This window comes from Lampetra fluviatilis, chromosome 26 (genome assembly GCF_964198595.1).
Source record: "Lampetra fluviatilis chromosome 26, kcLamFluv1.1, whole genome shotgun sequence".
Lineage (NCBI taxonomy): Eukaryota > Metazoa > Chordata > Hyperoartia > Petromyzontiformes > Petromyzontidae > Lampetra > Lampetra fluviatilis.
Window position 1 is genome coordinate 4,413,294 of NC_136300.1, and position 27,857 is coordinate 4,441,150.

A 27,857-nucleotide genomic window follows, 5' to 3' on the forward strand; every position below is an offset into this window, starting at 1 on the left:
TCAGTTATACAGCATTCGACGGAGATGTTAGCCGTGGCTGACACTTGAACTCAGGTCACTACGTTCAGGATGTAACGTGCGAAACACTGCACCACTGCACTCTCGACTCGCTCCCCTCTTTCCTCCCGTTATTGCGTTTTATTCCCTCTATGTTGAATCTCAGGTCTCCGTTGCAATAGAGACATTGCCTGTAATTGCTCCTACCTGGTTATAATCTGCGACAATCTGATTCACTCATGGCAACGGGCAGCATGCACGCGAAGCATCTTGAGCTCGACCGTGCAAATTGATCTCAATGATGTGTTCATTAAAAAACAATAATGCCCTTTCGTGCCGTGCCAACGTCTCGCTCTGTAGCTTCGGGGACGTCCCCGCGAGCTTATTAACATCCTATGAAGTTGTCCTCTGCGAAGCTGCCCATTTCGAGGGGTGTGCATTTAACTTTATTAAGCGCGCGCATTGCGACCGCCCTTATCATTGGCTGCAGGACGGGCAGCGCTGGAGACAGAGGTTGGTTGGGGAGCGGCTTGCAGGGGCGGCGGGGCGGGGGGTGGTTAACGCGTGGGACCCGTGACGCAGATTGATCGTGACAGCCACCAAGACGACACGAGATGTACATCTCTTGACAGAACCAACGTTCGTCTCTTTAATCTGCCGCCATCGCACTCCTCGACACACACCTGCAATGCAACAGAAACGCGCGCGTGTGTGTGTCTGTCTGTATGTGCTATAGAGACGGAAGGTCCCATGCGTATGGCCTTAAATATGCTGTTGGGGCAGGTGATATTGGATGAGCACCTATGAAAGGCTGGCACGGCACTTGAGCGGGGGGGGGGGATGACCAATATCACGCCCGAAACGCCTTTGTCTCCCCAGTGATGTATACGCACCGCACCAAGAACTCGTTTAAGGCTGAGTCGACCTAGTGGAGGCCAAGGCCCGGTTCAGATATTCGCCACAGAATACTGTAGGGCGAGGTGCTGGCCGCCCACGCCCCCATGTGCTCGCTAACTGCACTTGCCCCAACAGTCTGTTAAGGCTATACGGGGAGTCTTCATCTCTATGTGTATATGCCTATGCCATTAAAAATAAACACCAGGGTTCTTGAGCGTTAGCGTTTAGACACACATAGTGTATAGCCCTGCACACCAGCCCACCCACACACCATCGACTCTATATATACATAAACTGTATGCCTATATAATATCTGTATATGTGTCATACATACGTTGTCTTAATTCACACATACAGACCAATATACCGCACATACAGATCTGTACAAGACATTCGATGCTGCCTATATATAGATTAAAGTTTCTATATACAGCACAAAAGTATGTTTGTTAATATCTACAGCATAGATGTGTTGTACGTTAACATCGGGCCGGCGTTCACAAGATCAGTTTTCAAATGGCCTTTAACAGCAATTGGTAATTGCACTCCATTGGGACACGCGAACGGCATAGCTTCGAGAGGAAGTGGCTTTTCAATGGCATTGCGATCAGAATTGCCGACACGAAGGCGACAACGACGAGTGCTTGTACAAGCATCGTGCACACAACTCGTGTGTGGAAGGGCTACGCAGCAGAGCGAAAGCTGCTGTGTGGTGGAAATGGAGAAATGCAATTTTAAAATTGGATGAATAAAGCGAAAAAGAGTTCAGAAGCGCATTAGCGCCAGGGCCCATGTTGATCAATTTTGCAGCTTGAGACTTCGATGCATCCTGAACGCGACACGCCACGGTGGCTAGGAGATGTTAACTTACCTCGCCTGCTATACAGGAGGTCGTGGGTTAGATCCCGACCTTGACGCCTGCTGCTGTATATTTGGAGTTTGTGTGTTCACTCCGTGGTCGCGTGGATTTTTCTTCGGCTCCTCCGGCTTTTCCCTCCACATTCATAAACGTGCGTTTGGAGTATTTGACTGATATAATTGTCCGCATGATAAGCCACTGAATTGGACTATCATCTGTGGTCAGCTCACTTCTGAAAAAAGAGCTATATAGCTCAGTGGGCCTTACTTGGTGAAATAAAAAAAATAGTTTATAGTTTAAATTTGTTCTCATGCGGGTGTACACATAAAGGGTCGCATTTACACAGATACAGTAACGACAAAATAACCGTGTAATTGCTGAAGAGTGGGGGGGTGGGGACAGGGAGGGGGGGGTGATTTTCTGATGGGGAAATGTGCCTGGCACTTGCTGTTTGCTCCGTTTCGCAGCGTGTGATCTTTTTTTTTTTATCAACATTGCATCTGGGAAATTCGTGTTAATCAATTCGCTGCAGGTACGCACGCCGGTGCATGCGTGCGTGCGCTCGCTTGCGATTCTGCAGGTAACAAACAAAAATAAACTGAAGCTTTAAAAAAATACGGGTGACAATTTAATACAAAATTACAAAAACAAAAAAATATTGGTTTAGCACGATCGAATGTGCTTAGAACAATTCACCTTCAATGTTAATCTTAATTACGGTAAACTATCATAATTTAAATCTTCCTATGAAATGCGCGTGACCCTTAAAAAAAAACAAATCGCAGTCTTCTTTGAAAATTGGAGGGTGTAAAATACGCACATTTTCGTGCCGGGATCTCAATTGCAATGAAACTTGAGTGTTGCCAACATAGGCCGGGCGATGGGGGAAGGGGGGGGGATGCAGTTACATTGTTCTGTATTCGTGAATCGTTGTACAAGTCCGTGGACCCAGCACGCATTGCTCGCCTCTGTGTCTACACGCCTCGCAATTGTGTGCGTCAACGAAAAACAACCGAAACAAACCACCTCTTCGCTGCCGTGATGCGCGCGGGTTCAGAGGCGAGGCGGAGCGCTTTTGGGGGTCAGGGATCTTGGAGTCAGAGATCTTGGGGTCAGGGATCTTGGGGTCAGGGATTGTCGTGCGGCGGAGTGGCGAGGCGAACGTGGCTGTGAGCGTGAGAGGGGCAAGGCGTGCGAGGGGTGAGCGGTCGAGGGAGAGTGAAGGGGGTGGGGACACGAGAACGCGTATGACATCGTAGCTCACGATAAACACTTACATGATCACAGGAATGTGTTTTCTTAGAACGACTCCTTAGTTTTAAATACGGCTTTTTTATTCGGGTTTTATTTTTTTTGTTTGCGTTCCGTTCATTTCAATAGATTTTAACGATGCCCACGATCTTGCAAAGCGAATATCAAATCTGCGTTCGATGGCTCACACACTATTACATATACATATTTATGTACTGTACGTATCATAACACGAACAAACGACCAAAGAGACCTCAATACAGGAGCGTCAGTTGAATTGTCCTCTGCGCGCTCAGCATCCGCGCGCGTGGGATGCGTTGTTGCTGCTGTGTTGTTGTTGTTGTTATCTTCGCGCTTTGCCATCGTGGCATCTTGGACATCAAGTGGGGAGGGGAAAGCTTTTCAGATCCACGGCCTCACCGGCACAACTCAAATTCTTTTTGCGTTTGTGCACTGTCAAGTCCCCGTGTCGTGTATAGTATGCACGGCCAAAGATAAATACTGCAATGAGGACAGTAATGTTGAATAATAACTTGTATATAATTTTTTTTTTCAACGAAAATTCAACAACAACGAACTAAAAAAAACCTTCCGCACGGGTGCACATCGAATATCGGGGGAGATGGGCTTGGAGGGCGCGCACTCTGCGTGCTGCCGCAGAGTCTCTTACACCGCTCGCTGTACGCGCAACGACGCTTGTAGCTCGGGAGGAGAGACCAGACTGCAATGGCCCCATCGGAGGGCCCTCCATCTCCCCGCCAGCTCTCAAACTAAAATCACCTCGCCCCTCCCCTGCCCCCGACTGCACACACACACACACGGCCACCCACTCTACCCCCACCACACCCACTTGCCTTGCACCCCCCCCACCACCACCTCCCCGCCAAGCAAAAAAAACCAAAAACTGCCCTTCGATCTCCCTTCACAGCGGGAAGATGAGGAACCCCGAGAAGGTGGAGTACTTCCAGCCGCCCATGAGGTTGCCCCGTTCGAGCTTCAGGTAGACGCGGTCGCTCTTCTCCATGATCAGCAGGACGCCGTTGCTCGCCGCCTCCCGCGTCACGTCCTGGTCCCCGGCGAACGCCGAGATGATGGGCCACCCGTTGAGCATCAGGCTGACCTGGTCGCGCGTGGCGCGGGCGAGAGAGAGACGGCGAGAGAGAGGGACTTTTGAATTTTCAAGAACTTTTATTGCCGCCAGCAGCAAAAGCACTGGAGGCGATGTCGATATGAAATACACAAAGTCACCAGCAACACAAATAATAAACGCTATAAATCCACGCGCTGTAGCGCTAAAAGCACCGCGCACAACACAAAGAAAAGTCACGTGGTGGTGGTGGTGGTTGTGGTGGTCATCGCGCACGCCACGGTGACGAGCGAGCGCTTCAGAAGGTGAACACGAGGGTGCCGTCCACGCTGGTACAGAGAGGGACTTTTCCGGCCCCCCAGCGTTCAAAAAAGACGGGCACATCACCGGTATGTGTGTGGTACGCATGCTCCAGCCGGAGCCGCACATTGAGCAGGCCCCTGAACACTGAAAGCACGAAACAGCCGTCGGTGTCACCTGGCAGCATCTTTTTCCTCGTTCTGTACACCGCCATCTTCGCCTGAGCACAGGCGAAGTTGGCGAGGTCATGGCGCTTGTTAGTAAGGTAAGGCACCACCCCAGATACGAAGCTGCTGCTTGTGTAGAACGGCACCCCCAGTTTCCTGATAATGTCCCCCAAAAGGCAGAACATTGGTTTTAGCCACTGGTAGCGTAAGTACTGGTGGGGCAGATCCTCCCTGGCACCGCAGGAAATGCACAAGTCTGTTACCCCTGGCGAGATTCGGCTGAGCCACACGGCCAATGGCAACGTGCAGTGTGCCAATCTCCACTGGAGGTCACCGCAGCGTTTGGCTACGGGAGACTTGTACATTAGAGGGCGAGAGAGAGAGAGGGGGGGCGAGAGAAAGAGGTGGGTGGGTGGGGACGCAATGCGATGAGCCGCGGTGAAGAGTGACTACCGAACAACCTGCGACTGCTGGATGTCTGTAACAAAGAGCTTGATAGCTCATCGGATTCCTCCAGTATAAATGAACATTACGATTCTGAACTCGGGGACTGGTTGTCTAATGAGAGCTCTCTGATGTGCATGATGCCCGACGTTTCGCTCCACATTGCCGGGAGCTTCTTCGGGAACGTCTGCAGGAACTGACGGGTGCTGACGAAGCTCCCAGCACATGGAGAGAAACGTCGGACATCGTGCCGAACAACACGCAGTGCCACCCGGAAACACGCCAGAGAGCTCAACACCATGACTGCAAAAATCCTGCACAGAAGTAGGTTCGGACTAATAAATGGATTCATTCATCACGCACATATATGGAAGCAGGAGTGTGTCCCTACCAAACAATCATTTAATGCTACCGTGCATTTTACTTTTTTACTCAAATGACAACATCATTTGCATGACACATGCACAGAACACCCACTGCTGGATCATGGCATCTTCAGCTGTGAATGTCACTTGACCATACCCCACCACATTGGTCAGCGCTGGTTGGTGAAGGTGGGGAGCACATAAGTGGTGTCATAGAAGTACAACGCAGCAATGGATTTTGCCACGCTGCCCTCTGCTGCCCGTCACGCAGTCCATGCAGTCCATGCGAGGCCTGTGACAACCTCGTGACGGTTCCACCTAAAGACGGAAGCTTGTGTTGCCTCCGAAACGTCGTGAATTATATTTTATTTTTATTTTACTTTTATTAATTCAAAATTTTTACCTACGTGACTTTACCGAAAAAACCTAAGAATATAGAATGTGACAACCTTGTTTGTGCGCATCGCGGTTACCCATCCAAGCATTGTCCAGGCTCAAACTCCACTTAGCTTTTAAAACATTTATGCGATCAAGTGCATTCTGGGTGATCTGCTCATAGCTCCATCCCCGGCTTGGCTTTTTGAGCGCATGCATCATGCAGCAAGCCCGCAGGCGAATTTTCGGCAATCGGCGCTGCCTCTTTATACATGCTTAAAAGCCTTGGGCTATTCACGACCGTTCATGAGCTGTATTATTTAAGCACGGGCAGCAGCGGTGAGGTACGAGGTTGATTGGGAGAGATGGAGCGAGGGTGCCTCACCTTACCATATTAATAAAAAGTGTGCCATACTTGGCCCTTCCCCCCCTCTCCAACCATTATATATACGGAGTGGTAGCTCTTGTAATCTCTCATTTACTTGATACAGCTGTCGTGGCTGTGACGGTTCCACCTGAAGACGGAAGCTTGTGTTGCCTCCGAAACGTCGTGATTTTTATTTTTTATTTTATTTTACTTTTATAAATTTTAATGTTTTACCTACGTGACTTTACCTAAAAAAACCTAAGAATATGTTGTCTCCCTGTTTCATTTCTTTGCCATATGCGACGCCGGCGGTTATGCCAACCGAATGGCATACCTGTGCTATGCCGTTTACAGTTGCACTCAGGGTATTCACATTCTGACACGGGCAGTCAAACGTGTCGAGACGGACGGAACTGCGACCCCCCACCCCTCCCCCCAAACTCGAACTCATCTCTGCACGATTATGCGGTCCGATATTTTTGATGTCACGGCCACATCTGCCTCGGTTTGCCAATCGCCAGATGCATGCCAACGGCCCGATGCTCATTCGGGTGAGAAGGTTCGCGAACGTGAAGAGGTGGACCGTGGAAGGACGTGAAGGGTGGATATTGGGACCACGCTCATTCGGCCACATTGTCATCAACTCGGGAAGATTTTGCCCGTGGCCTGAGCCCAGCCAATGTCAACTGGATTTTCTGTTTGCACATAGTCACATAGTCACTTTAAGATGTGTTTCTTGTTCATGTTTTTGTTTCATGTTTTTGTTTTTTGTCTGTTGCGGTTGCACCCGATTCAAGAGCCGAATGGCTCACAGGGCTATACCAAATACATGAAACTGAAACTGAAAGAAACTCGGTTGTTGACATGTGGAAGGGGAGACTGTCATCAATGTCTACCTATTGATTGCTTGACAGCAACATCTGCACCCACGGTTGTGTCCAGGAATTGCATTTTTTTGGGAAGTTGGTGGGGGGGGCGCACAATCAGCGTATTATGTTTTTGAAACATGTGGCTTCGTAAATTACTATCACCATTTTGTCAAGTGCTTCTAATTAGAACCCTTTGTTTGCTCACGAATGTAATGATTAAATGCACCCCTGGAATTGTTGCACACTGGCCCAGCCTCATATCTAAAGTGAAGGCATGCTGTGTTTTGTGTCAGCTTTCCATAATGTGGCTGTAATGATGGTAAAAGCTTTTCCTCGCACAATGTCATGTCTGCTTTGCCAAACTGTCATTAAATTGCACGCAATTATTGTGTTTTTCTGGGTCAAGGCCTCAATGAGAGGTAGGTTAAAGTCATTAGTAATATAAGAACAATTCTAAGAGAACAGGAACCTTTCAACGAGGCTGTAGATCTTTAGAATAATTGTCACTGGTTTAGCACAGGTAGCAGTCAACATATGTGTCTCCGATCAATCACCCGGAAATCTATCCGATCTCAATATCAAAAGCTTAAGCAGAACTGAACCTGGTTAGAGCTAGGATGGTGGTGTAGTGTTGAGACGTCAGTCCAGCACGGGATTATTGAATCCATCTGTGCGGAACTCTGAGCGGTACCTCCTCGTAATTGACACTTTTTTTGCAAGCACTCAAAATTCATTAAATCAGTGCAGGACCAAACCTGAAAAAGAGTATTGTGGCATGGCTAAGCTTTTCTGTGTAATTTTCAAGGCATCATTAATAATATTATACCAATAAAGTCACCAGGTCGATCTTGTGAAATATATATTTCGGCTCAGTGGGTGTTTAAACGAGGCCAACAACAACAACGCAAAAAAAAACGTACAGGGAGCTTTGTATAGGTTTCCAGCTATCTGCTGAGCACCCCTCAAAAAATCCAGAAACGGGTTCTGTGTTTTGACTGGAGTCCGTTTGGTCGGTTGAAAGTGAATAGAGGCAGAGTGAAGGCGGGGGGCGGTAGGGAAGGAGAGAAGTGTACAGGGAATGCAGGCTCCATACATTTTCCGTTATAGCCGTTAATATAACGAAAATGTGAATTGCGTCCAAGGTCAGAACCATCGCACAAAATGTATAGAGTTTAGTGCAGTTTGACCTGCATTGACATACGTTACTGACAGAACATTCCGGGTACTGTCAAGAACCGCACTGACATTTTTGCGTGTGTCAGGGATCTACCGTACACAAAGCAAAACTGTGCATATGTCACAGTGTAATTTGGAGGAATTGTTGGATGGATACTGAGGCTGCATTTATTTGAATGTACAGTAATCACCTTCCCACTGTTATTTTAAAAGCCCTTGCTCAATCGTCAATGCTTTGCAGCTGCAATGTCTGGACTTAATTTTAAATGCTTCGCGATAAAAAATAAATAAAGGGTTTACGAGCTCACTGTTGCTAATTATCATACGGAGTTATAATTTCTAGGTGTGCACAGTTTTGTCCCGATATTTTAGACATTTTGGAAAATAAAAAATACGGAAGAAAAGCGAAGCCAGCTGGCATAGAGGGAAGAGCACTCAGCCAGTTCCACTGAGATCCGAGTTAGTATCAAAGTATTCCACCCGAGATTCAACTGAGTTATCTGCCACAGTGAGTTGATGGCCTCAGCCTGGTCGCCAATGACTGCAAAAAAACATGAAATATTAAATTTCGTTTTACACCAATTTTAGCTGTTGAGAATAGCCGTAAGGAACATTTGGCGGAATGAAAAAGTTTAAGCATCAGCAGAAATTACTAATATCTTCGAGGTGAGGAAGGCGAGAATTACATGGTTTGGGCACGTGCTGAGAAGAGACAGAGTGGATGCGATGAGAATGGCTCTGGAGATTGGAGACCCATAGGCTCAAATTGATACCCAGAGTCTCATACAGAGAGCCCAAGACTCACATAGAGACCCATAAACTCACAGATAAACCCAAAGACTCACATAGAGACCCATATACTCACACAGAGACCCATAGATTAGAAGAGCTATGGAGATTGGAGACCCATAGGCTCATATCGAGAGCCATAGTCTCATACAGAGACCCCATGACTCACATCGAGACCCATAGACTCATACAGAGACCCATTGACTCACATAGATTAGCAGAAGAGGTATAGGCAGGAGACTGAGTTTGAGATGGAGGGATGCGGTGGAACGGGATATGAGTGGTGGATGTGATGAGTGAAGAGCACAGATTGCAAACGCGGTGGATGGAGAGAGACAATCCTAGCAGTCTGAGATATTGGGGCGTTGGCTTCGAAGTAAACTCAATTTGACTAAAATTCAGCTCCAAGATTAAAGAACATCTGCTTGACTGCCACGTGACAACAGAGGTTACTTGAACGGATCTCAGAGTTAGTTCCGTGATATCCCCTTCCACGGGCCCTTTTCTAACACGGGACACGACAACCGAGAGTTCTAAACGGACGCTTTGTATCATGACACGACACCAACGACGCAATTGGAATAGCATTCGCGAAGGGAGGTGGCGGGGGGGAAGGGGGCAGTGAATACCGTATTTTTAAATCCTTTATATTAAGTTCACTTGCTTGCTTGCTTGCGCGCTTACGACCGTGCAAATCTTTCGGTCGTTGTTTAACCCACTTCCCGTGATCCAATCGAGCTGACATTTTGCACACAGGCTCGTTGTTCGTGACAATTTAGTTTCGTGAAAAAATGTTTCAAAAATTTTACACTTTTTAGGAATTTTTTTTTTATATTTAATTACCAATTGCTTAATGGTGCCAGGCAATCATCTGACCCATAGGTGGCAGCCATCTCAAGCCAGAGGACGAGAGGACTCTAGCCGCCCGTTTCAAAGACCAATGTGGGCTGGGTTGTGGCCCATTGAACACGCATATAAAGGATTTATAGTGAAAAACTTTGTTTTTACGGGTTAATTTTTTAAATAATCAAACTGTACGAGAAGGACGAAGTACGAAGAATTGCATCTTAGTTGCACGGAGCTAAAATTCACTCGGCTCACAATGGGCCGCATTCTGCATTGCTAAGCCTTGACTTCAAGCGTAAATGGGGTTGGGGGGGGGTCGGTGAGTGAGTGTGCGTTTGTCTGCCTATGCGTGTAACTTACAGCTTTGGCGAAGCGTAAATGCTAGAGGACGTGGCTTTGGCGCGGTACGCGTGGGGAGAGGTCTTGCCAAGCAATTCACTGTTTTCTACGTTAATGGGACCACCTGCTGCTGTCGTCTTTGCCCACTCTCTGTGGCTCCTTCTTCTGTCGTGCTATAAATACAAATTTCCATGTACCTGTCTATCACGATTGGATGTGTTGAGACGGTACACCCTAAATAAGTAACTGCGTGCTTCCAGGGATTCTTTTTTTTTTCTTTGAGAGTGCAGTTTTTTTTATTTATTCGGCGTTGCGCCGGCTCAAAACGTGAGCTCTCATTTCCCGACGACTGCATAAAAAATTGTGCCGTTGGCATGGCAACAAATTAAAACAATACGCATTTATAATTTTGTTTTAATTACTCAACGCTGCCTCCAGCTGTCGGTAAAATCAATTTGCGCGAGCTTGCCAATTTTCCAGCGAATCTGCGCGCGCCATCGCGAGGGAGCGAGACGCTGCCGCGTTAATGGGCGATACGTTCACGGTGGCATGGTGTGCCACCTGCGGTAGTTGGAGACCTGGAGCCAACGCGGTTTGGCTATACTCAAGTTTCAAGTTTATTCATTAGGTATAGCCCTGTGAGCCATTCGGCTCTTGAATCGGGTGCAACCGCAACAAACAGAAAACAAAAACAAAAAACATCTTAAAGTGACTATGTGACTAAGTGCAAACAGAAAATCCAAGAAAAGACAGCAAAATATTGCAGAAAAAACACCGCACACCAACGCTGTGTGCAAAAATCCCAGTGGGATGCAAGTCAAACAACCAACAACAACAACCACAAGACAACTTAGATTAAGGCCATCACTCATGCCGCGATCGGGCGCCTCACTATAACGTCGGCCGCCAAACGAGAGAGCGGCGCCTACTCCTTGATGATTTAATGGTCGTGGATGTTGCTCTTCGTTTACACCCCGTGGAGAGCGAGAGAGAGAGAGCGAGAGAGTGAGCGAGAGAGTGAGCGAGAGAGTGAGCGAGAGAGCGAGAGAGTGAGCGAGAGAGTGAGCGAGAGAGTGAGCGAGAGAGTGAGCGAGAGAGTGAGCGAGAGAGTGAGCGAGAGAGTGAGCGAGAGAGTGAGCGAGAGAGTGAGCGAGAGAGTGAGCGAGAGAGTGAGCGAGAGAGTGAGCGAGAGCGAGAGCGAGAGCGAGAGCGAGAGCGAGAGCGAGAGAGTGAGAGTGAGCGAGAGAGTGAGCGAGAGAGTGAGCGAGAGAGTGAGCGAGAGAGTGAGCGAGAGAGTGAGCGAGAGAGTGAGCGAGAGAGTGAGAGCGAGAGCGAGAGCGTGAGCGAGAGAGTGAGAGTGACCGAGAGAGTGACCGAGAGAGTGACCGAGAGAGTGAGCGAGAGAGTGAGCGAGAGAGTGAGCGAGAGAGAGAGAGCGAGAGCGAGAGAGTGAGCGAGAGAGTGAGAGTGACCGAGAGAGTGAGCGAGAGAGTGGGCGAGAGAGTGAGCGAGAGAGAGAGAGCGAGAGCGTGAGCGAGAGAGTGAGAGTGACCGAGAGAGTGAGCGAGAGAGTGGGCGAGAGAGTGAGCGAGAGAGTGAGCGAGAGAGTGAGCGAGAGAGTGAGCGAGAGAGTGAGCGAGAGAGTGACCGAAAGAGTGACCGAAAGAGTGAGCGATAGAGTGAGCGAGAGGTGGGGGTTTACATAAAGCAAAGTTGAAAAAAAAATTACGAAATGATGAACGAAGCAAAGTGCCCAATACACCGAGCATCTTCTTGTTTCCACTGATCGTAAAAAAAAAGAGAGAGCCTCACCTATTCTTGCGACTCCTTCCTTATACCAGGAGGGTCCCCGCCATTTGGAACGTTTGGCCAATTCCAACGAGGAGCGGCTTGGCTTCGCGTGGGAGGACATTGGAATGTGCGGAGGGAAATTCGAACGTGCGAATGGGGTGGCACTTAAATCTCTGCGCGAATATGTTCGAGGATCCGTTGTTGTACCATTGCTCTTTTTGGCGAGCCTCACGGCCCAAGTCTTCTGACGAGATCGAGCGTATTCGTGGTGAATTCGTCATGGATGCGTACGCGCGCCGAATGGCTCACAGGGCTATACCTAATAAATGAACTTGAATTTGATATTCCGAAATGCAACGTACATTTTGTTTGTTCGATTATTGCTGAGCATTGCGTCAATGCACGCCTGTAATCTGGATATTTGTCGATGAGGTTCGTGGATCATGCAGTGATGGAGTCGTCGCGCAAACGAGGAAAGACATTCAGGGAAATACATTCAGGGAAATATCTTTCCTCGGTGTACTCTACGTGTGTTGAACTTCTTTGGCGCCGTACATAGCCAACCAGACTAATCGAAGGCACGTGGAAGGGTAAGCAGACTCGACAAAAAAATCATCTGAAAGGGCTTTTGATCGGATAACTGTCTCGAGTTTGAGTTGTCTGGCGTCCTCCCACACTCAGATCAACTCATAAAAAGCTGCTGGCCAAAAGTCCATCTTGTAACCGCACTCCAAATAGTCCAGAGAGCTGGCTGGACCTCTCAGGGTACAGAGTACTAACCTAACGTCAGGGTTTCAGCACTCTTGTCGAAAACCAGCTTCTCCAGTGGAGTGAGCTGATGGCATCCACCTAGTTACCCATGACTGCACAAACACACAATAATGTTAAGTGTGGTTTTTCACTTGATTTGGTAAAATTTCACATCCATGAGAATTAAAAATAAATATCGCTTGCGCTGCCAAGCGATGCACATTTCTTCGGGGCAGGGCCATGTGGGAGAGTGTGTGTGTACATATCCTCAGCCTCACATGAGTACCTGGTGCGGTGTGTAAACATCGCCACTGGGGAGACAAAGGCGGCCGGGCGTGGTGTGGTGTTTGCCACCCACCCCCTTGTGTGCCGTGCCGGCCTTCATAGGTGTTCGCTAACAGCACTTGTCCCAACAGTCTGCTAAGGCTGTGCGGGGGAGCTTTGTCTTTGTTTGTTGTTTATATATCCCACTTGAGGATGAGGCTTCGTGATATTACAGAATAGGTAGTGGCGTAGGCTTCGCCCCTGCAGACAGACTCGCCCCCGCCATAGGAACGTGGACTTTCCACTGCTGGCTTGTGTCAGGCAGTGAGATGACCACTGCTGCAATGCTCCTTTTAACAGGAAATCACTTTTGACTCGACCCCTTTGGCGTCGGTCAAGTCTCCCAATTTGCATATTCTGTATTATACTGTAAATTAGCTTCCTTAAAAACTGCCTCTACGTGCGCGCCTCGTGAGAATGAAAAATGTAATTGTAACAAATTTACAGCATGCAACGAGGGACCAATTCTCATTGCCACAATTCTTCAGGCCACCCCCCCCCCCCCCCCCCCAAAATAAAAAAAATCCTAACAACGTCTCTCTGAAGCAAACGCCAGACGCAATGTGCGCGCGTGCGATGGCAACCGACGGCGGCCGCGCTTGGCGTCACGTGCGACAAATCCGTTCATCGCGACACGCAAATCACATTGACCGCAGGCGAACGCCGGCACTCTGCCAGCCAGCGGCCCGGCTCGCCCCCGAAGTCCGTATTAGTTTAAACAATTTTAAAAATAAAAAGTGAAGTCCCCTGAACAGACAGACTTGCGTGCCGCAGGGCCAGGAGTGACAAAGACAAAGATCTTCTTGGTTCTTTCGGTAAAGTCACGTAGAATGGAAATAATAAAATTATAAATAAATGAAACATAATAAAATGTCAGAATTCTATTATTTTATTTTATTGTTTTTTTCTCCATTCTACGTGACTTTACCGAAAGAACCAAGAAGATGAATCCCTGCAGTCACGAAAGCTTTAAATCGAAAGACAAAGATCCCCCGTATAGCCTGAACAGACTGTTGGGGCAAGTGCTGTTAGCCAGCACCTATGAAGGCCGGCACGGCACACGAGGGCGTAGGTGGCCAGCAAGACGCCCGGCCGCCTTTGTCTCCCCAGTAGCGATGTTTACACACTCATTTGAGGTTGAGTCGACCTAGGGGAGGCCCAGGACCGGTTCAGATAATCGTCACCGGTGTCGGCCGTGAGCGGGAATCGAACTCGGGTCGCCAGGTTCGTAGCGCAGCGTAGCGCCAACCCCCCCCCCCCCACACACACAAACCTGCCGCTGCCTCAACCTCTCATTGTCCGAGACGAGGCCTCTCCAAAGCATGTAAGGTCGAACTTCTTTCGCACCGCACGTAATCCAACCGTGCTAATCGGAGGTGCGGCAGATCGGCGCTGCTCAGCTCGAGTTGCCGGGGAATTACAAACACTTGAAGTTCGTCAATCCAGCGTGTGTTGACACGGAGCGAATGTCCAAATTGCCCCCTTGGATTGAGTCGTAATGATGATATTTGGCCATACCTGATATTTCAGAGCCTGAAACTAATATTGCCATCGGTAAGTGTAAGACTCAAGAGACCTTTCAATGATATGACATTGCGAAATTAACATTACGTTGCGTGTTGATGTCATTCGTTGAATCTGGATGCTTTAGCGAGCTTGAGTTTGTTTATTTTGTTATAACAATGGGGTCAACTTGCAATGTTGCACGGCAGTCGCCCGCTCACGAAGGCACGGACATGGCTCAGAAGTGCGAGGAACGAGAGGCAAGCGGACAGGCAGCCACTCGGCACCGACAATTTCCCAAGCTCTGCGATCCTCTGCGCATGAAGATATCGACCACATTAGCGAATGTTCACCTGTGGGAGGAAACCGGTTGCACCCAGAGAGGGAGCGGGGGGGGCAGACACAACGTCCCACACAGGCGGGACAGGCAGAGTCCACGTGTTTTGCGGCACAGTCCTGAAGGGCAATGCCACTTGGAGTGCCAAGGGATGGCAGTTGAACAACATTTGTGTTCGGTGATCCACCCACCCTGGCTCCCTCCACAGTGCTGGATCACAGGCCGCGTGCGAAGCCACCACTGCCCGGCTTGACTACGAATGCAGGCAAATTTGGCAGATTGTGAAGTAAATTTTAATTTGAATGGAATCATTAGAATTGTGTGATTGTTATCGTGGTGTACGTGTAATTTTCATTTGGTCTTGGAACTGTACGATTGTGGTTTAATAGGCATTGCGTGATGTTTCGATTGACGCACATTAATTCTTAAGCACGTGACGCGCGAATCAAATTGTGCAATTGAGTTACTAACTTAATTCAACTTAAGTGCACAGAGTGTATGCTCATGTTGCACGAAGGACACTGCGTCAAACTCGACAGTAACAACAACAAAAGAAGAGTAGTAACAATATAAACAATACTAAAGGTGAGATGAAAATAAAATTGGCTCTTGAATCGAATCGTGACGTTGAATTGTGTTGATGTAATCTCTGGGGAGAGGGTGTGTATTGCCACGACACTGTACTATTTAAGATGATCCTACTAATCGTTTATAGTATTTAAACTCGCCATTACTTATCATGGCTCCTCCTGTATTGTTTCATGCTCGTCGCTTGGCCAACACTCTGTTTGGTTCTCCTATTTACCCACAAGTATCCCATTGCCAACGCGATTTTGCTGCCTGAGTGTGCGCTTGGCTGGCTCTCGATAAAGAAGACTTATCTGCCTGGAGGAAGGGGGGTGGTGGCGTCAAGGTGGTTAGCGCACTCGCAGAGCCGTGGACCTGGCGACCCGAGTTCGATTTCCATCCGTGGCTGACGTCGGTATCGAGGGGTGTGAACAAAAACAGCCACGCCCCTCTTGCCCCTTCGCTAATCCACGCAAGATCGGCGTGGTGAAGTATGGTCAACCACCCCCCCCACCCCCCCCCCCCCATTATTACCTACCTATCTGCCTGATCCATCAATTAAAATTGTTTCTTCCCATCAGAGTAAAAGCCGTGCGCGAAAACGAGTCAAGCAATTCTCTCTACTTGTATACGCCGTATTCATTCCATCCTGTATTCATTCATTCCATCCTGTATTCATTAATTCCATCCTGTATTCATTCATTCCATCCTGCTCCTGCTACTGCTCTAGACGACCTCAATGGCAAAAAGGGAGAAAAAAAAATTATTCTCGGATCGAACCGTGACCTCGAATCGGGCCGTCCATCCACCAAAGGTCAGAATATATCCACGCAAGTTTATCGGTAAACGATCCATCGATTTCATCAGCGCACGTTCGTGGCCCAACTCCTCCTGCCATGCCAACAGCTCCCTCGTGTCAGGGGGCGCCATGGTGGCGGGATGTTAACTCCCTCGCCGGGTGTGCAGGAGGTTGCGGGTTTAAACCCCGACCCTGGCGCCTGCTGCTGCTGCTGTATATTTGGAGTTTGTGTGTCTCTCTCCCCTTGGGCGCGTGGATTTTTGGTCCGGGGACCTCCGGGGACCTCCGTGTTTTCCCCCCCCCCACCCCCCCTCCACATTTAGAAACACGCATTCAGATTATTTGGCTGCTATACATAAACCATTTGTAACTTTTCGTGTAATTGCGACATGCTGCCATCGTGAAATCTACTGCTTTGAATTTGGGTCCATCTTTTTGAAACACCCTGTACATTGTCCACGCGATAAGCCACTTCGTTTAGCTATCATTTGTGATAGCCAGGTCGTTTCTTTAAAACATATATCCATATAGCACTTAGTGGGCCTTACCCGCTAAACACAAGTTATCGTGTCGATGCCCGCACGCGATCGCCCAACGCTGGTTGCTAGAATGTCGGCGAGTGCAAACCCGCTGTTCTCTGTGCCACCACCGACTCACCCACCTGTATCGTCTGCCTGTTGTACACTTTGACGACGTGGAAATTGAAGCTGTAGATCCCTTTCCGCGGAGCGACGAACATGCTCCGTTCGGTGTCGAAACTCGCCCCGTGGTTCACCAGGATCTGCGTTTAAGGAGAGAGGAAAGTGAGAACCAACGTAACCGCGTTAATCCTCCGCGACCCCTGATGGATTACGCCGGGGGTGGTGGTGGTGGGGGGGGGGGGGGGGTGGTGGGGGGGGTCACACTGGCAGGAGTAGAAACGGCTGTGGGCAGAGTTTGGAACGGATCCCAGACGAGGGATGATACCAACGTGCACCATCTGCAGTGGAGTCAATATTGAGAAGGAAATGAATGCTCAGTGATGTTATTCGCTCCGGCTGCCCATTGCGTATCTGTGTTAAATGAAACAAGTCAAGGAGTTGATGAGTCACAAAAGCAGCCTCGAGCCTCTGCCTTTGAATTAATCACGAGGTATCAGTGTGCCCATGCTTGTTACAATCGTACAAATGACGACTCCCTGTGACCATCACCTGTACTCTATGTGTGTTGGATTTCTTTCACACCGTACGTAGCCAACCGTGCTGCTTCTCCTAACCTCACCTGCTCGAAACTCTCTGTGTGCGTGTTTAATTCTCAGTGTTTCTTCATATCGATGGATCTCAATTTCTCTCGAGGACTCTTTGCTTGTCTTCACCCAGCTGGCCCCGTGGTGATGTCAGCCTCTGGGCAGCTTGGCACTGGCCAGAGTATTGCTCGCGGCACTCTCGAATTGTGGAGGCCTTCCACGGATTTTTTTTTTATTTTCTTACGAAGGAGTCCCGACACAACACGCGTAAATAATAAGACGGACGTTGCACCTTCTGAAAACGGAGACGATTTAAGGCTCGCATCGAACACTGGGGACCCACTAGAGGAACCTGGGGAACAATTTATTCAGCTTTCCCATATCTACTTGCGCCCACCTCTGGCCTTTTGTGGAGAGAAATGAGTCCCCAGGTCGAGAGCTGTGACCCACTGGACGGAGGACCTCACTGCGCAGTTTGCCAATAACTCAGCGCACCTTCCCCTGCGGCTTGCTCAGCTGATGTGCAGCTGATGGGCACGGCAAGGGGCAGTCGAGTCTGGTTAGCCCAGGACGGACCTCTCTTCCGTGGTCACTAAATGTTTGCGGTGCCTCTCTTATCACCGGGCAGGCTGCCAACTCATCGATTCAGGAGCGCAAGAGCTGGGATACTGGGCCCGGCTTACGAGGGGCCATCCTGCCATTCAAGCACTAATCTCTGCTCAGCATAGCATTGCATCTCCTTAGGCTGCGTTTGCTCGGGAAGATGGAGGGTGTCCATCAGCAGCTCCATTGTCAGCTCGTTTGTTTAATCCGCACGTCTGCAGGCTTCCCATGATTGTTGGATCAACCTTGCCTCTTCCTCGCTCAACCCGAAGATTTGACTGTTAATGTTTTTTGTTCTTCTTCATTGGAGTGAGTTTGTACTGGTAGGATCCCTCCTGGTTATACCAGCCCATAGGAGATTATTGTGTCCGTCCGTCCGTCGTGCAGAGAGGGGCTGGGTCTGGAGGTAGGGGCTGGGTGGGGAGGGGCTGGGTGGGGAGGGGAGGGTGGGGAGGGGCTGGGTGGGGAGGGTAGGGTGGGTGGGGAGGGGCTGGTCACCCCGTGGTGCCCTTATAAAAGTCAACGTTTAACCTACTCACGACGGCTTGTGCCCGCCCTCACAGTCGGCCATATTTGCGGAATACACCACGCCGCCGTTGACCCTGGCCATTGACCGAGCAACCCAACATTCCTACCAGCTCCCTCCGCAGGAATGTGGTTTAATTGAAACTTATGCAAGGGCCTGAGGGCTAATTGAATTTGCAATTTTGTGAATGCCAGCCATTAATATGTGTTTTGTTGTTCTGATATTGGATTGGCTAATTAGTTGCTACCATGATGTCAAACTTTTTGCAGTAATTCTTGCTTCTTTCTGGGGCCTTCGGGAGACTCGCGTTGGATGCTGAAGATTGTGAAAGATGGATAGCAGCTGTCACGGTCATCCACAGTCGTTTATGAGGATGACATTCGGCACACGGATGCAGCTCAACGGTTCCCACTTGTTCAAGTAGGTCATTGGTCAATTAACCGCACACGTGTGGTGGAAATGTCATCGTTGTGTTCCCCTTGCTGTTCAAACGCGTACTGCACGATTAACCTGAGAGTTTACTTGGTCGACGTGTGTTCAAATTGTGGCCCGTCACTCAAATCCGAGTAGCCCATTCTTTGTGGAGCAGATTGCGAGGGATTTATTTTATTTTATCATTTTAATTCGTCGCTACGCTGCTCTTCAATGCGACGTCTTTGAATCCGACGGGTGGCGAGGGTTGCGGGAGTCGTGGCAGAGCGGCGAGGGTTGTGAACTCCGCGAGCCCAGGTTCAATTCCCAGCCACGGCTAACATCGTTGGCGGATGATCAAACAAAACCGGTCCTGGGGCCTCCTCCCTTCAACCGACCTGCACTGACCAGCGTGGTGAAGTATGGCCGAAAACAACAAACAAGCAAACCCCATCACATGACAGCCGTAGCAAGGGGAGGCCTTCATCCAGCAATGGATGCACACAATGTATGGACATTTTAATCCGACGAATCTCCGCGTCGTTCTTTGCGCCGTCCTGGTTTAATCCGCGGGAGGGATTGACAACGGCACGGTGCGACAGGACACATTGTTCTCTCGCCCCCTCGGAGTGAGATTGCGCAATTAGGATATTGAACGTAGTCTAGGAAGATTCCGCGCAACGGACGTGGTCATTTGTTCAGGTTTCACGCGGCTCCTAATCCGATTAGGCTGTCGTGTGTGTGCTGCAAATGAGTTTCAACCCAGGTAAGTTTTGAACGTGCACTTTGTTACGTCTTCAGCACAGCGAGACAGCACGGCAGGGAATTACTCCGATCAGGCCCCCTAAACCCCTTCCATCCGCTCCTTTCATCCTATTCTCTGTCCTTTACGCTTTGGTAAAAATATTAAAATAAATAAAATCACGACGTTTCGGGCGCAACACAAGCGTCCTTCTTCAGGTGGGGACAACTTAGCGAAAGCACAACCGCTTGCAGTCACGAAAACTTCAAATCTAGAATCTCTGTCCTTTCTGGAACTTTCCCTGAATCTCCACCCTTGTTTCTTCCTAACGGTCTCTCAACCGACCCCTCATTTCAATTCCCCCCCCCCCCGTCCCTCCACCGTCCAATCAGATTGCGTGCCCTGCGTCAGCTGACCATGCGACAGCCGCTCGCTAATGTAGAGAGCCGCGCCCTCTGACCTCGCAAGCCGTTATAACACCCAGTCAGCGTATGTTTATTTCTTAACAGGGCTCACCTCTCGGCATTCTTGAACACGTTAGTTCATCATTTATTTACCGTCGACGCGAGAAAACCCTTAAAAGCTGGTGTAAATATTCATGATGAAAAAAATATTAAGTTCTAATGATCAAATTTCGATTTAAAGCTTTCGTGACTGCAGGGATTCATCTTCTTGTTTCTTTCGGTAAAGTCACGTAGAAAGGAAATAATAAAATAATAAAAATATAAATAAATTCTATTATATTATTTTAATGATCAGTCACCAGTGATTGAGGCCATCGAAGGTCAACTTTAAAGTTTGCTAATCAAACAGGTGCTTGCAAAATGACGAACAATGTATATTTTTACCAGGGAAATGCGGCCTATGCCGTAAAACATCCGGCCAGTTTCTTGTTGAGTAAGTTTGTTTCAAATCGGAATACTGAAGTAATGGACGAAACAAAATTTAAGCAAATACAGTAACATTTCGATTTAAAGCTTTCGTGACTGCAGGGATTCATCTTCTTGGTTCTTTCGGTAAAGTCACGTAGAAGGGAAATAATAAAATAATAAAAATAAACATAATAAAATCATATACTATTATAAAATAATATTATAAAATAATATAATAATATAATCAACTAATATAATAATATAATTTGGATTATTTTATTATTTCCCTTCTACGTGACTTTACCGAAAGAACCAAGAAGATAAATACAGTAACAGTTAGACTACACAGACAGCTCCACGGCCTACTTTCTGTACCGCCTCCAGCGGGCGCCATGTCACCTAACGGGTGTGAGTCTCACACTTGGGAAGCTTTCATCTCTGCACGGTCCTCCCACCCCACCCCTCAAGATCTTAGACCACAGGTGCGATCGTCTGCCACTACGTCCGGCAAAAATAAAATATTCTACTGCGATTACTTCCAATTTGAAAAGAGCTGTGGGATGGGAGTCCCCCGATGTTTGGAGTGTTTCTTCCCGCAGATTCCTCGGCACGGTAACCCGACTTGGCATAAGCAGTCTGGACCGATAGGGCCCCACAAGAAATTAATCCCACAGTAGTTGTCTCAGCGGTGAGACGCGAAGCTGGTTTGGGGGGGAAATGGGTTCTGTCTGTTCCCGTGTTTTATTCATGATATGCTCCGCCTCGGTTTATATATAGCGTATATATAGTACCGGGATAGGTAACACGACTGAATCATGTTGGAAACAGGGTGTTTTGTTGTACCCAGCCTCCAGCGGCGTCAATTAGAAACGTCTGTCACAGACTTAACAGTCCTTGCATGCGGAATACGTTGGGGGGAGGGAAGGGGGTTGAACGGTTATTTGGCATCTTTCATCCCACAAATCATGTTTTTATTTCTCCCTCTCTCTCTCTCTCTAGGGCCTCCCTTGTGAATGAAACGCATGCGTGGTCTCGATGGCCTCTGGGTCGGCATTGCAGAATGATTGCACGGATGATTCGATGTCTCTCCAAGACTGCGTAGGGACCGTAGCACCGCACCTCCACTCGGTCGCCAGTAAAAGTCTGCGATGCATACGGCCCCTTAATGCCGATAGCTGGCCGTCATTTTAAATCCGTGCGTTGAGTTAATTGCTCGGCGCCGAAGTCTTTGCACGTGCCTCGCAGTGGAGGCTATGATCCGCTGCAGTCCTCACTCAATACGATAACTCACAGGCACTGCGTTGTGGGACTGGCTTCATTGCCAAGGTAGCCGAGCGAAGGCTACCGTGGCCAGATCGTCAAATCCACGCCCCTCCCCTCTCCCGCCTCCGATCAACCAAAGTACATTTTAACTCAGCTTGTTTGATTCCACCCTTTCAATATGTATATTTATTTTTGTATTTTTTTTTGGCATGGGACACCAACAGCAAAGTTGTCTCATGCTCAGATAAAGCACGTGTGGGTCGGTCGTTTTCAGCGCTGGCTTTTGAACCAATGCTGGAAATCCACGTTACCATGGCGAGGTCCGGCCACTTGTTAGAAACACCTGCTGCTGACCTTTGAACCGAGTCGCGTGACATTACGAGGTGGTGCCCAATTGACCAGCTCCGCATCGGGCTGCGTTGACCCCTTGCAGGTCGAGCGGTGGGACGGGTGATGGGGCTGGTAATTCCAAATCGTGATTTCACACTGCACGCCACAAAACGTAGCTCTATGTCCCCAGTCATTATTCGTACGTAATTGCGGTGCGTGCCTATGTATACAGCACGTGATGGAAGTGGCTCTGGGGAGCGGTCGGGAGCTTGATGAATCTGAGGCTGTGGGACCAGGAGTGATTGCGGGAGAGCTTCCAGATGATGGGATCAAAGCCTCCAGCTGAATCCCAAAGCGTGTCAAGCTGCGTTTAGATGCTTTCCATCACTTTGTGAGGCTGGAAAACAAGCTACAGCGCCAAGTGCTGTTCACAAATCATGCACACACGTGTGTCGAACTTCCTTCGCGCCGTACGTGGCCAACCGCGCTGCGAATCATCGGCCGTTATCTATCCGCTGCCACGTGCAGGCCCGCTTACACCACTACCATCCCTCGCAGGCCCGGGAGGTCGCGATCCATCTCATTCCTGTGCACACTGAACACATCGCTCGTGGCGCAGGCGGCAGTCCTCTGGGGTGTGATTCTCCTGTGGCTGTCATTCCGTCAGCAGTCTTTCGCTTCGGCCATCGTCAATTCCAGCGACGTTGCTTTATGTCTGAGCTGGTTGACTATTTTAAGTAGATATATTTAATTTTACCAGCTAAGGCCCACTGACCTGGTAACCAATGACAGCTCAACGAAGTGGCTGGTCACGTGGAAGTTTATGGCAGCCAAATGCTCTAAGCGCACGTTTCTAAATGTGGAGGGGAAAACCGGAGGACCCTGAGAAAAATCCACGCGACCACGGGGAGAGACACGCGCAAACTACAAATATACAGCAGCAGGCGTCAGGGTCGGGATCGGACCCGCGACCTCCTGTATACCAGGCGAGGTTGTTAACATAAACGGGACGCAAAGTCACTGGTTAAGTGTGATGGAGGAGGGCGGGTGTGTTGTATGTATCTATAATAGAGTGTTGAAGGACGTTCCTGGCATAACGAACTCCTTTAACATTTTCATCAATCGAAGATGAAGGGCTTTTAATACAGAGGCTCCACGTCCCGCAGTCACATCGCATTGTGTGCGCGCGTGTGTCTCTGTGTGTGTGCACGTGTCTATGTGTGCGCGCTTGTCTCTGTGTGTCTCTGTGTGCGCGTGTGTGTCTCTGTGTGTGTGCGTGCCTCTGTGTGTCTCTGTGTGCGCGTGTGTGTCTCTGTGTGTGCGAGCGTGTCTCTGTGTGTGCGTGTGTGTCTCTGCGTGCGCGCGCGTGTCTCTGTGTGTGCGTGTGTCTCTGTGTGTGTCTCTGTGTGTGTCTCTGTGTGTGTCTCTGTGTGCGCGTGTGTCTCTGTGTGTGCGTGTGTCTCTGTGTGTGTCTCTGTGTGCGCGTGTGTCTCTGTGTGTGCGTGTGTCTCTGTGTGTGTCTCTGTGTGTGTCTCTGTGTGCGCGTGTGTCTCTGTGTGTGCGTGTGTCTCTGTGTGTGTCTCTGTGTGCGCGTGTGTCTCTGTGTGCGTGTGTCTCTGTGTGTGTCTCTGTGTGTGTCTCTGTGTGCGCGTGTGTCTCTGTGTGCGTGTGTCTCTGTGTGTGTCTCTGTGTGGTGTCTCTGTGTGTGTCTCTGTGTGTGTCTCTGTGTGCGTGTGTCTCTGTGTGTGTCTCTGTGTGTGTCTCTGTGTGTGTCTCTGTGTGGTGTCTCTGTGTGTGTCTCTGTGTGTGTCTCTGTGTGTGTCTCTGTGTGTGTCTCTGTGTGGTGTCTCTGTGTGTGTCTCTGTGTGTGTCTCTGTGTGTGTCTCTGTGTGTGTCTCTGTGTGGTGTCTCTGTGTGTGTCTCTGTGTGGTGTCTCTGTGTGTGTCTCTGTGTGTGTCTCTGTGTGTGTCTCTGTGTGTGTCTCTGTGTGTGTCTCTGTGTGTGTCTCTGTGTGTGTCTCTGTGTGGTGTCTCTGTGTGTGTCTCTGTGTGTGTCTCTGTGTGTGTCTCTGTGTGGTGTCTCTGTGTGTGTCTCTGTGTGTGTCTCTGTGTGTGTCTCTGTGTGTGTCTCTGTGTGGTGTCTCTGTGTGGTGTCTCTGTGTGTGTCTCTGTGTGTGTCTCTGTGTGTGTCTCTGTGTGTGTCTCTGTGTGTGTCTCTGTGTGTGTCTCTGTGTGCGCGTGGTGTCTCTGTGGAGAGCGGTTGCGCAGGGGGTTGCACGCTGCCCTATGTACCCCGCGACCCGAGTTCGATTCTCGTTCACGGCCAACACCATTCACGACAATTATCTGAACCGGTCCTGGGTCTCTCCTAGGTCGACTCAGCCTCAAGTGAGTAACCTGGTTCGGTGTGTCAACATCGCCATTCGGGAGACAAAGGCGGCCGGGCGTGGTGCTGTCCACCCACCCTATGGCGTGCCGTGTTGTCCTGCATAGCTGCTCGCTAACAGCACTTGCTTCCCACAGTCTGTAAAGGCTTTACGGGGGGGGGGGGATATTTTTGTTATCCCAAAGCTGTCCATCTGTATGTTTAACCAAGATAGCTGCTCAGTTATCGGACTCATCTCATCAGTGTGCGTGTAAGGTATATGTGGGGGGGGGGGGTTGGTCTTAGTCTTCGTATGCGCACTGCACCGTGAACCTCGCCACCCGAGTTGTATACCCACCCAAACGCATCAAGACATCAGCGGCGAAGTCTGCATCCACACGGGCCCAGGGCTACGACGATGAGTCGACAGCGACCCTCGTGTGACGAGTCGGCCTTCGCACGTGCAGCGCGTACTCGCTAACAGCACTTGCCTCCAACAGCCGGTTAAATAAAGCCACACTGGGGCATCTTTGTCTTTCTTTTTGGGGGGGGGGGGGGTAGGGGTGGGAGGTGTCTATGGGCCGGTCCAGAATAAATGTTGGGCGCGATTATTGTTGTGATGAACCCCTTGAACAGCACGGGACATCGCCGTTAAAAAGTTAACCCGTAAAAACAAAGATTTTCACTCTAAATCCTTTATATGCGTGGCGGCTAGAGTCCTCTCGTCCTCTGGCTTGAGATGGCTGCCACCTATGGGTCAGATGATTGTCTGCCAGCATTAAGCAATTGGTCATTAAATATTTTTAAAAAAATTCCCTAAACAGTGTAAAATTTTGGAAAAAAAATTTCACTAAAATTAATTGTCACGCACAACGAGTCTGTGTGGAAAATGTCAGCTCGATTGGATCACGGGAAGTGGGTTAAAAAACGACCGAAAGATTTGCACGGTCGTAAGCAAGAAAGCAAGCACGCACGCAAGCAAGCACGCAAGCAAGCAAGCACGCAAGCAAGCAAGCAAGCGAACTTAATATAAAGGATTTAAAAAAAGGACTCGCGCACGGCGCCTGCTAGGGAAGCCGCTGCTGTTGCGACTTGTGGCGTTAAAGGGGTGCCGACTTATTATTGGCGAAGCCTAAATCGTGCGATGGGTTGTCACGCGCGGATCAACATCGATACGTGTGCGCCGGGGGCGATCCATCCTAGCGGACGCGTTGACTGAGAGGCAAAAAACCAGAAACGGGAGCGAGAGAGAGAGAGAAACCCCATCGGGTACAAACGCAGCGATCTCGTTTGTCAAAGTCCTGTATCTCACGGCGGCAAATCACTCATCGCTCAAACTGCATGCGCTCCCGGCAAAGGCCCGCTACTGCCCCTGCATGCCTTAACGTATGCGCTCGAGATGTATTGTATGTTAGGGTATGTTGAACTTCTTTCGCGCCGTACGTAGCCAACCGTGCTAATCGGAGGTGCTGTGTGTGTGTTGAACTTCTTTCGCGCCGTACGTAGCCAGCCACGCTAATCGGAGGTGCGGGAGTAAGGACAACACACTAAACACAACAATTCGTTCTTAACAAGTGAGTTTGCAAGCTCGATTTCAAAGTGCATAGCTCCAGTGATTTCTCAATATCGGAAGGAAGAGACACACACACACACACAGACTGTTGGGCAAGTGGTGTTAGCGAGCACCTGGAGTGATGTTGCCAGCACCACGCAAGGTGCCCGACCCGGCCACACTCTTTTTGTCTTCCCCTCGGTGTCAGATGTTTTACGCATTCACTTTAAGGCTGAGTCAACCTAGGGGAGCGCCGCCGCCTGCCCCAAGGGACCGGTTCAGTTCCTGTACAGTATGCGTACTTCACCTGTTCCGTCCGAATGGGAGAGAGAGTGTTTTCCCCCCCCTCGCATTAGTGTGTTGCCTTATTCATTAGCAGATAACACCTCGATATATAGAGGAGCGCAGAACTTGGGCAATCGTTTGGCTCCGAGTCTCCGCGTGGCTGCCTTACCCCGCGTGTCCATGATTCATCCTCGCGCCTCCGAGCTATCATTTGTGGCCAGGTCGCTTGTGAGAAATAAGTGAATACCTCGGTGGGCTTTGTCTGGCAGGATGGTTTAGTTTGATTTGCAGGCGTTTGGGTGATTAGTTGGCCTTGCTTGGACTTTGCACTCCTATCGTGTCTCTTGCACTGTTTGTTGTTGTGACGTTCTTACCCGTCCCTTGCTGGACATCTGTGAAAAATAACTTTATAGCTCATCGGATTCCTCTAGGATTTATATTCTGATTCTGATGATTCTGCTCTCCACGTGAATCAGCGACGGCTTTGCCCGCTACAAGTTGGACTTAATATTATTATGTTTGTCCAGCAGTGGATTGACAACAGGGCTGTGTGCACAGTGCCGGATTAAGCTGGTGCGGGGCCTGTAGCATCTATATATATAAAATCGCAAATCCGTCTGTCTGTCTGTGTGTCGCCGAACCATACGCAGTTTCATTGGACGGCGGTTGCCCCTGGCAACGGGTAGCGACGCATTCGCTGCGGGGTGGACGCCATTTTTAATTCCCGTTAAAAATATGCGCACGCATTAACACGCGACTCTGAGGTAAATTCATCAAAGTTTCACGTCCTCTTCACTCACTCCCCCCCCCCCACCACAATGTGTGCAATTACTATTATAGGGTCGGTAGATTATAAAATTATAGCGATTAGACAACATTATTGTAGCGCGGGGGGGGGGGGGGGGTAACGGCCCCGGTACCCAGCCTCAGCCGAGTGGGCAATCTAGGCGAGGCCGGAGGCTCTGCACGGTACTAGGCCTCGACACCCCACCACACTATAGGCCGTACATATTACTGCACAGCGGCAGAGGAGATCGTGGCTGGGGGGGGGGCAGGAGTAGCAGCCCATCTGTGTATATATGTAAGGTTATTAAGAAATATATTTTTCACCCGGGCAACGCCGGGTACTTATGCTAGTATGCTATAAAGGGGCCCTAAATATATTTAAAAAAATATTGAAACACGTAAAAAATGTACTTGCATAGTAAAGTAATTTTATGTTTTCATTTGCTATACAGACAGATAATGCGACAAATCGCTAACCTTAAACACCCAGCCGTTCATAAAAGTTGAAGGCAGTATAGTACTATAGTAATAGAGCAAGTGCAGAATCACTGAACCGAAATTGATAGCTTGAAAGAATTTAGCGCGGGGCCCTTGAAAGTGCGGGGCCCGTAGCTACTACACGTGTAGTAGCTACTACATGTGTAGCTACTACATGTGTATCTACTACATGTGTAGCTACTCTTGCTACGAGGATAATCC

The 27,857-nt window shown here is 49.3% G+C and overlaps 1 protein-coding gene across 1 annotated transcript in view; it reads right to left on the reverse strand.

The window, feature by feature from the left end:
* Nucleotides 1-547: 547 nt before the first annotated feature.
* Nucleotides 548-27,857, reverse strand: part of LOC144941978 (cerebellin-1-like) — a 34,138-nt gene continuing 6,828 nt past the window's right edge. Inside the window, exons 2-3 of the mRNA XM_078868559.1 lie at nucleotides 16,861-16,980; nucleotides 548-4,124 (exon numbers count right to left, since the gene is read on the reverse strand). Coding sequence (XP_078724685.1) covers nucleotides 3,927-4,124; nucleotides 16,861-16,980 — 318 coding nt within the window. The 3' untranslated portion in view covers nucleotides 548-3,926. The remainder of the gene's footprint in view (nucleotides 4,125-16,860; nucleotides 16,981-27,857) is intronic.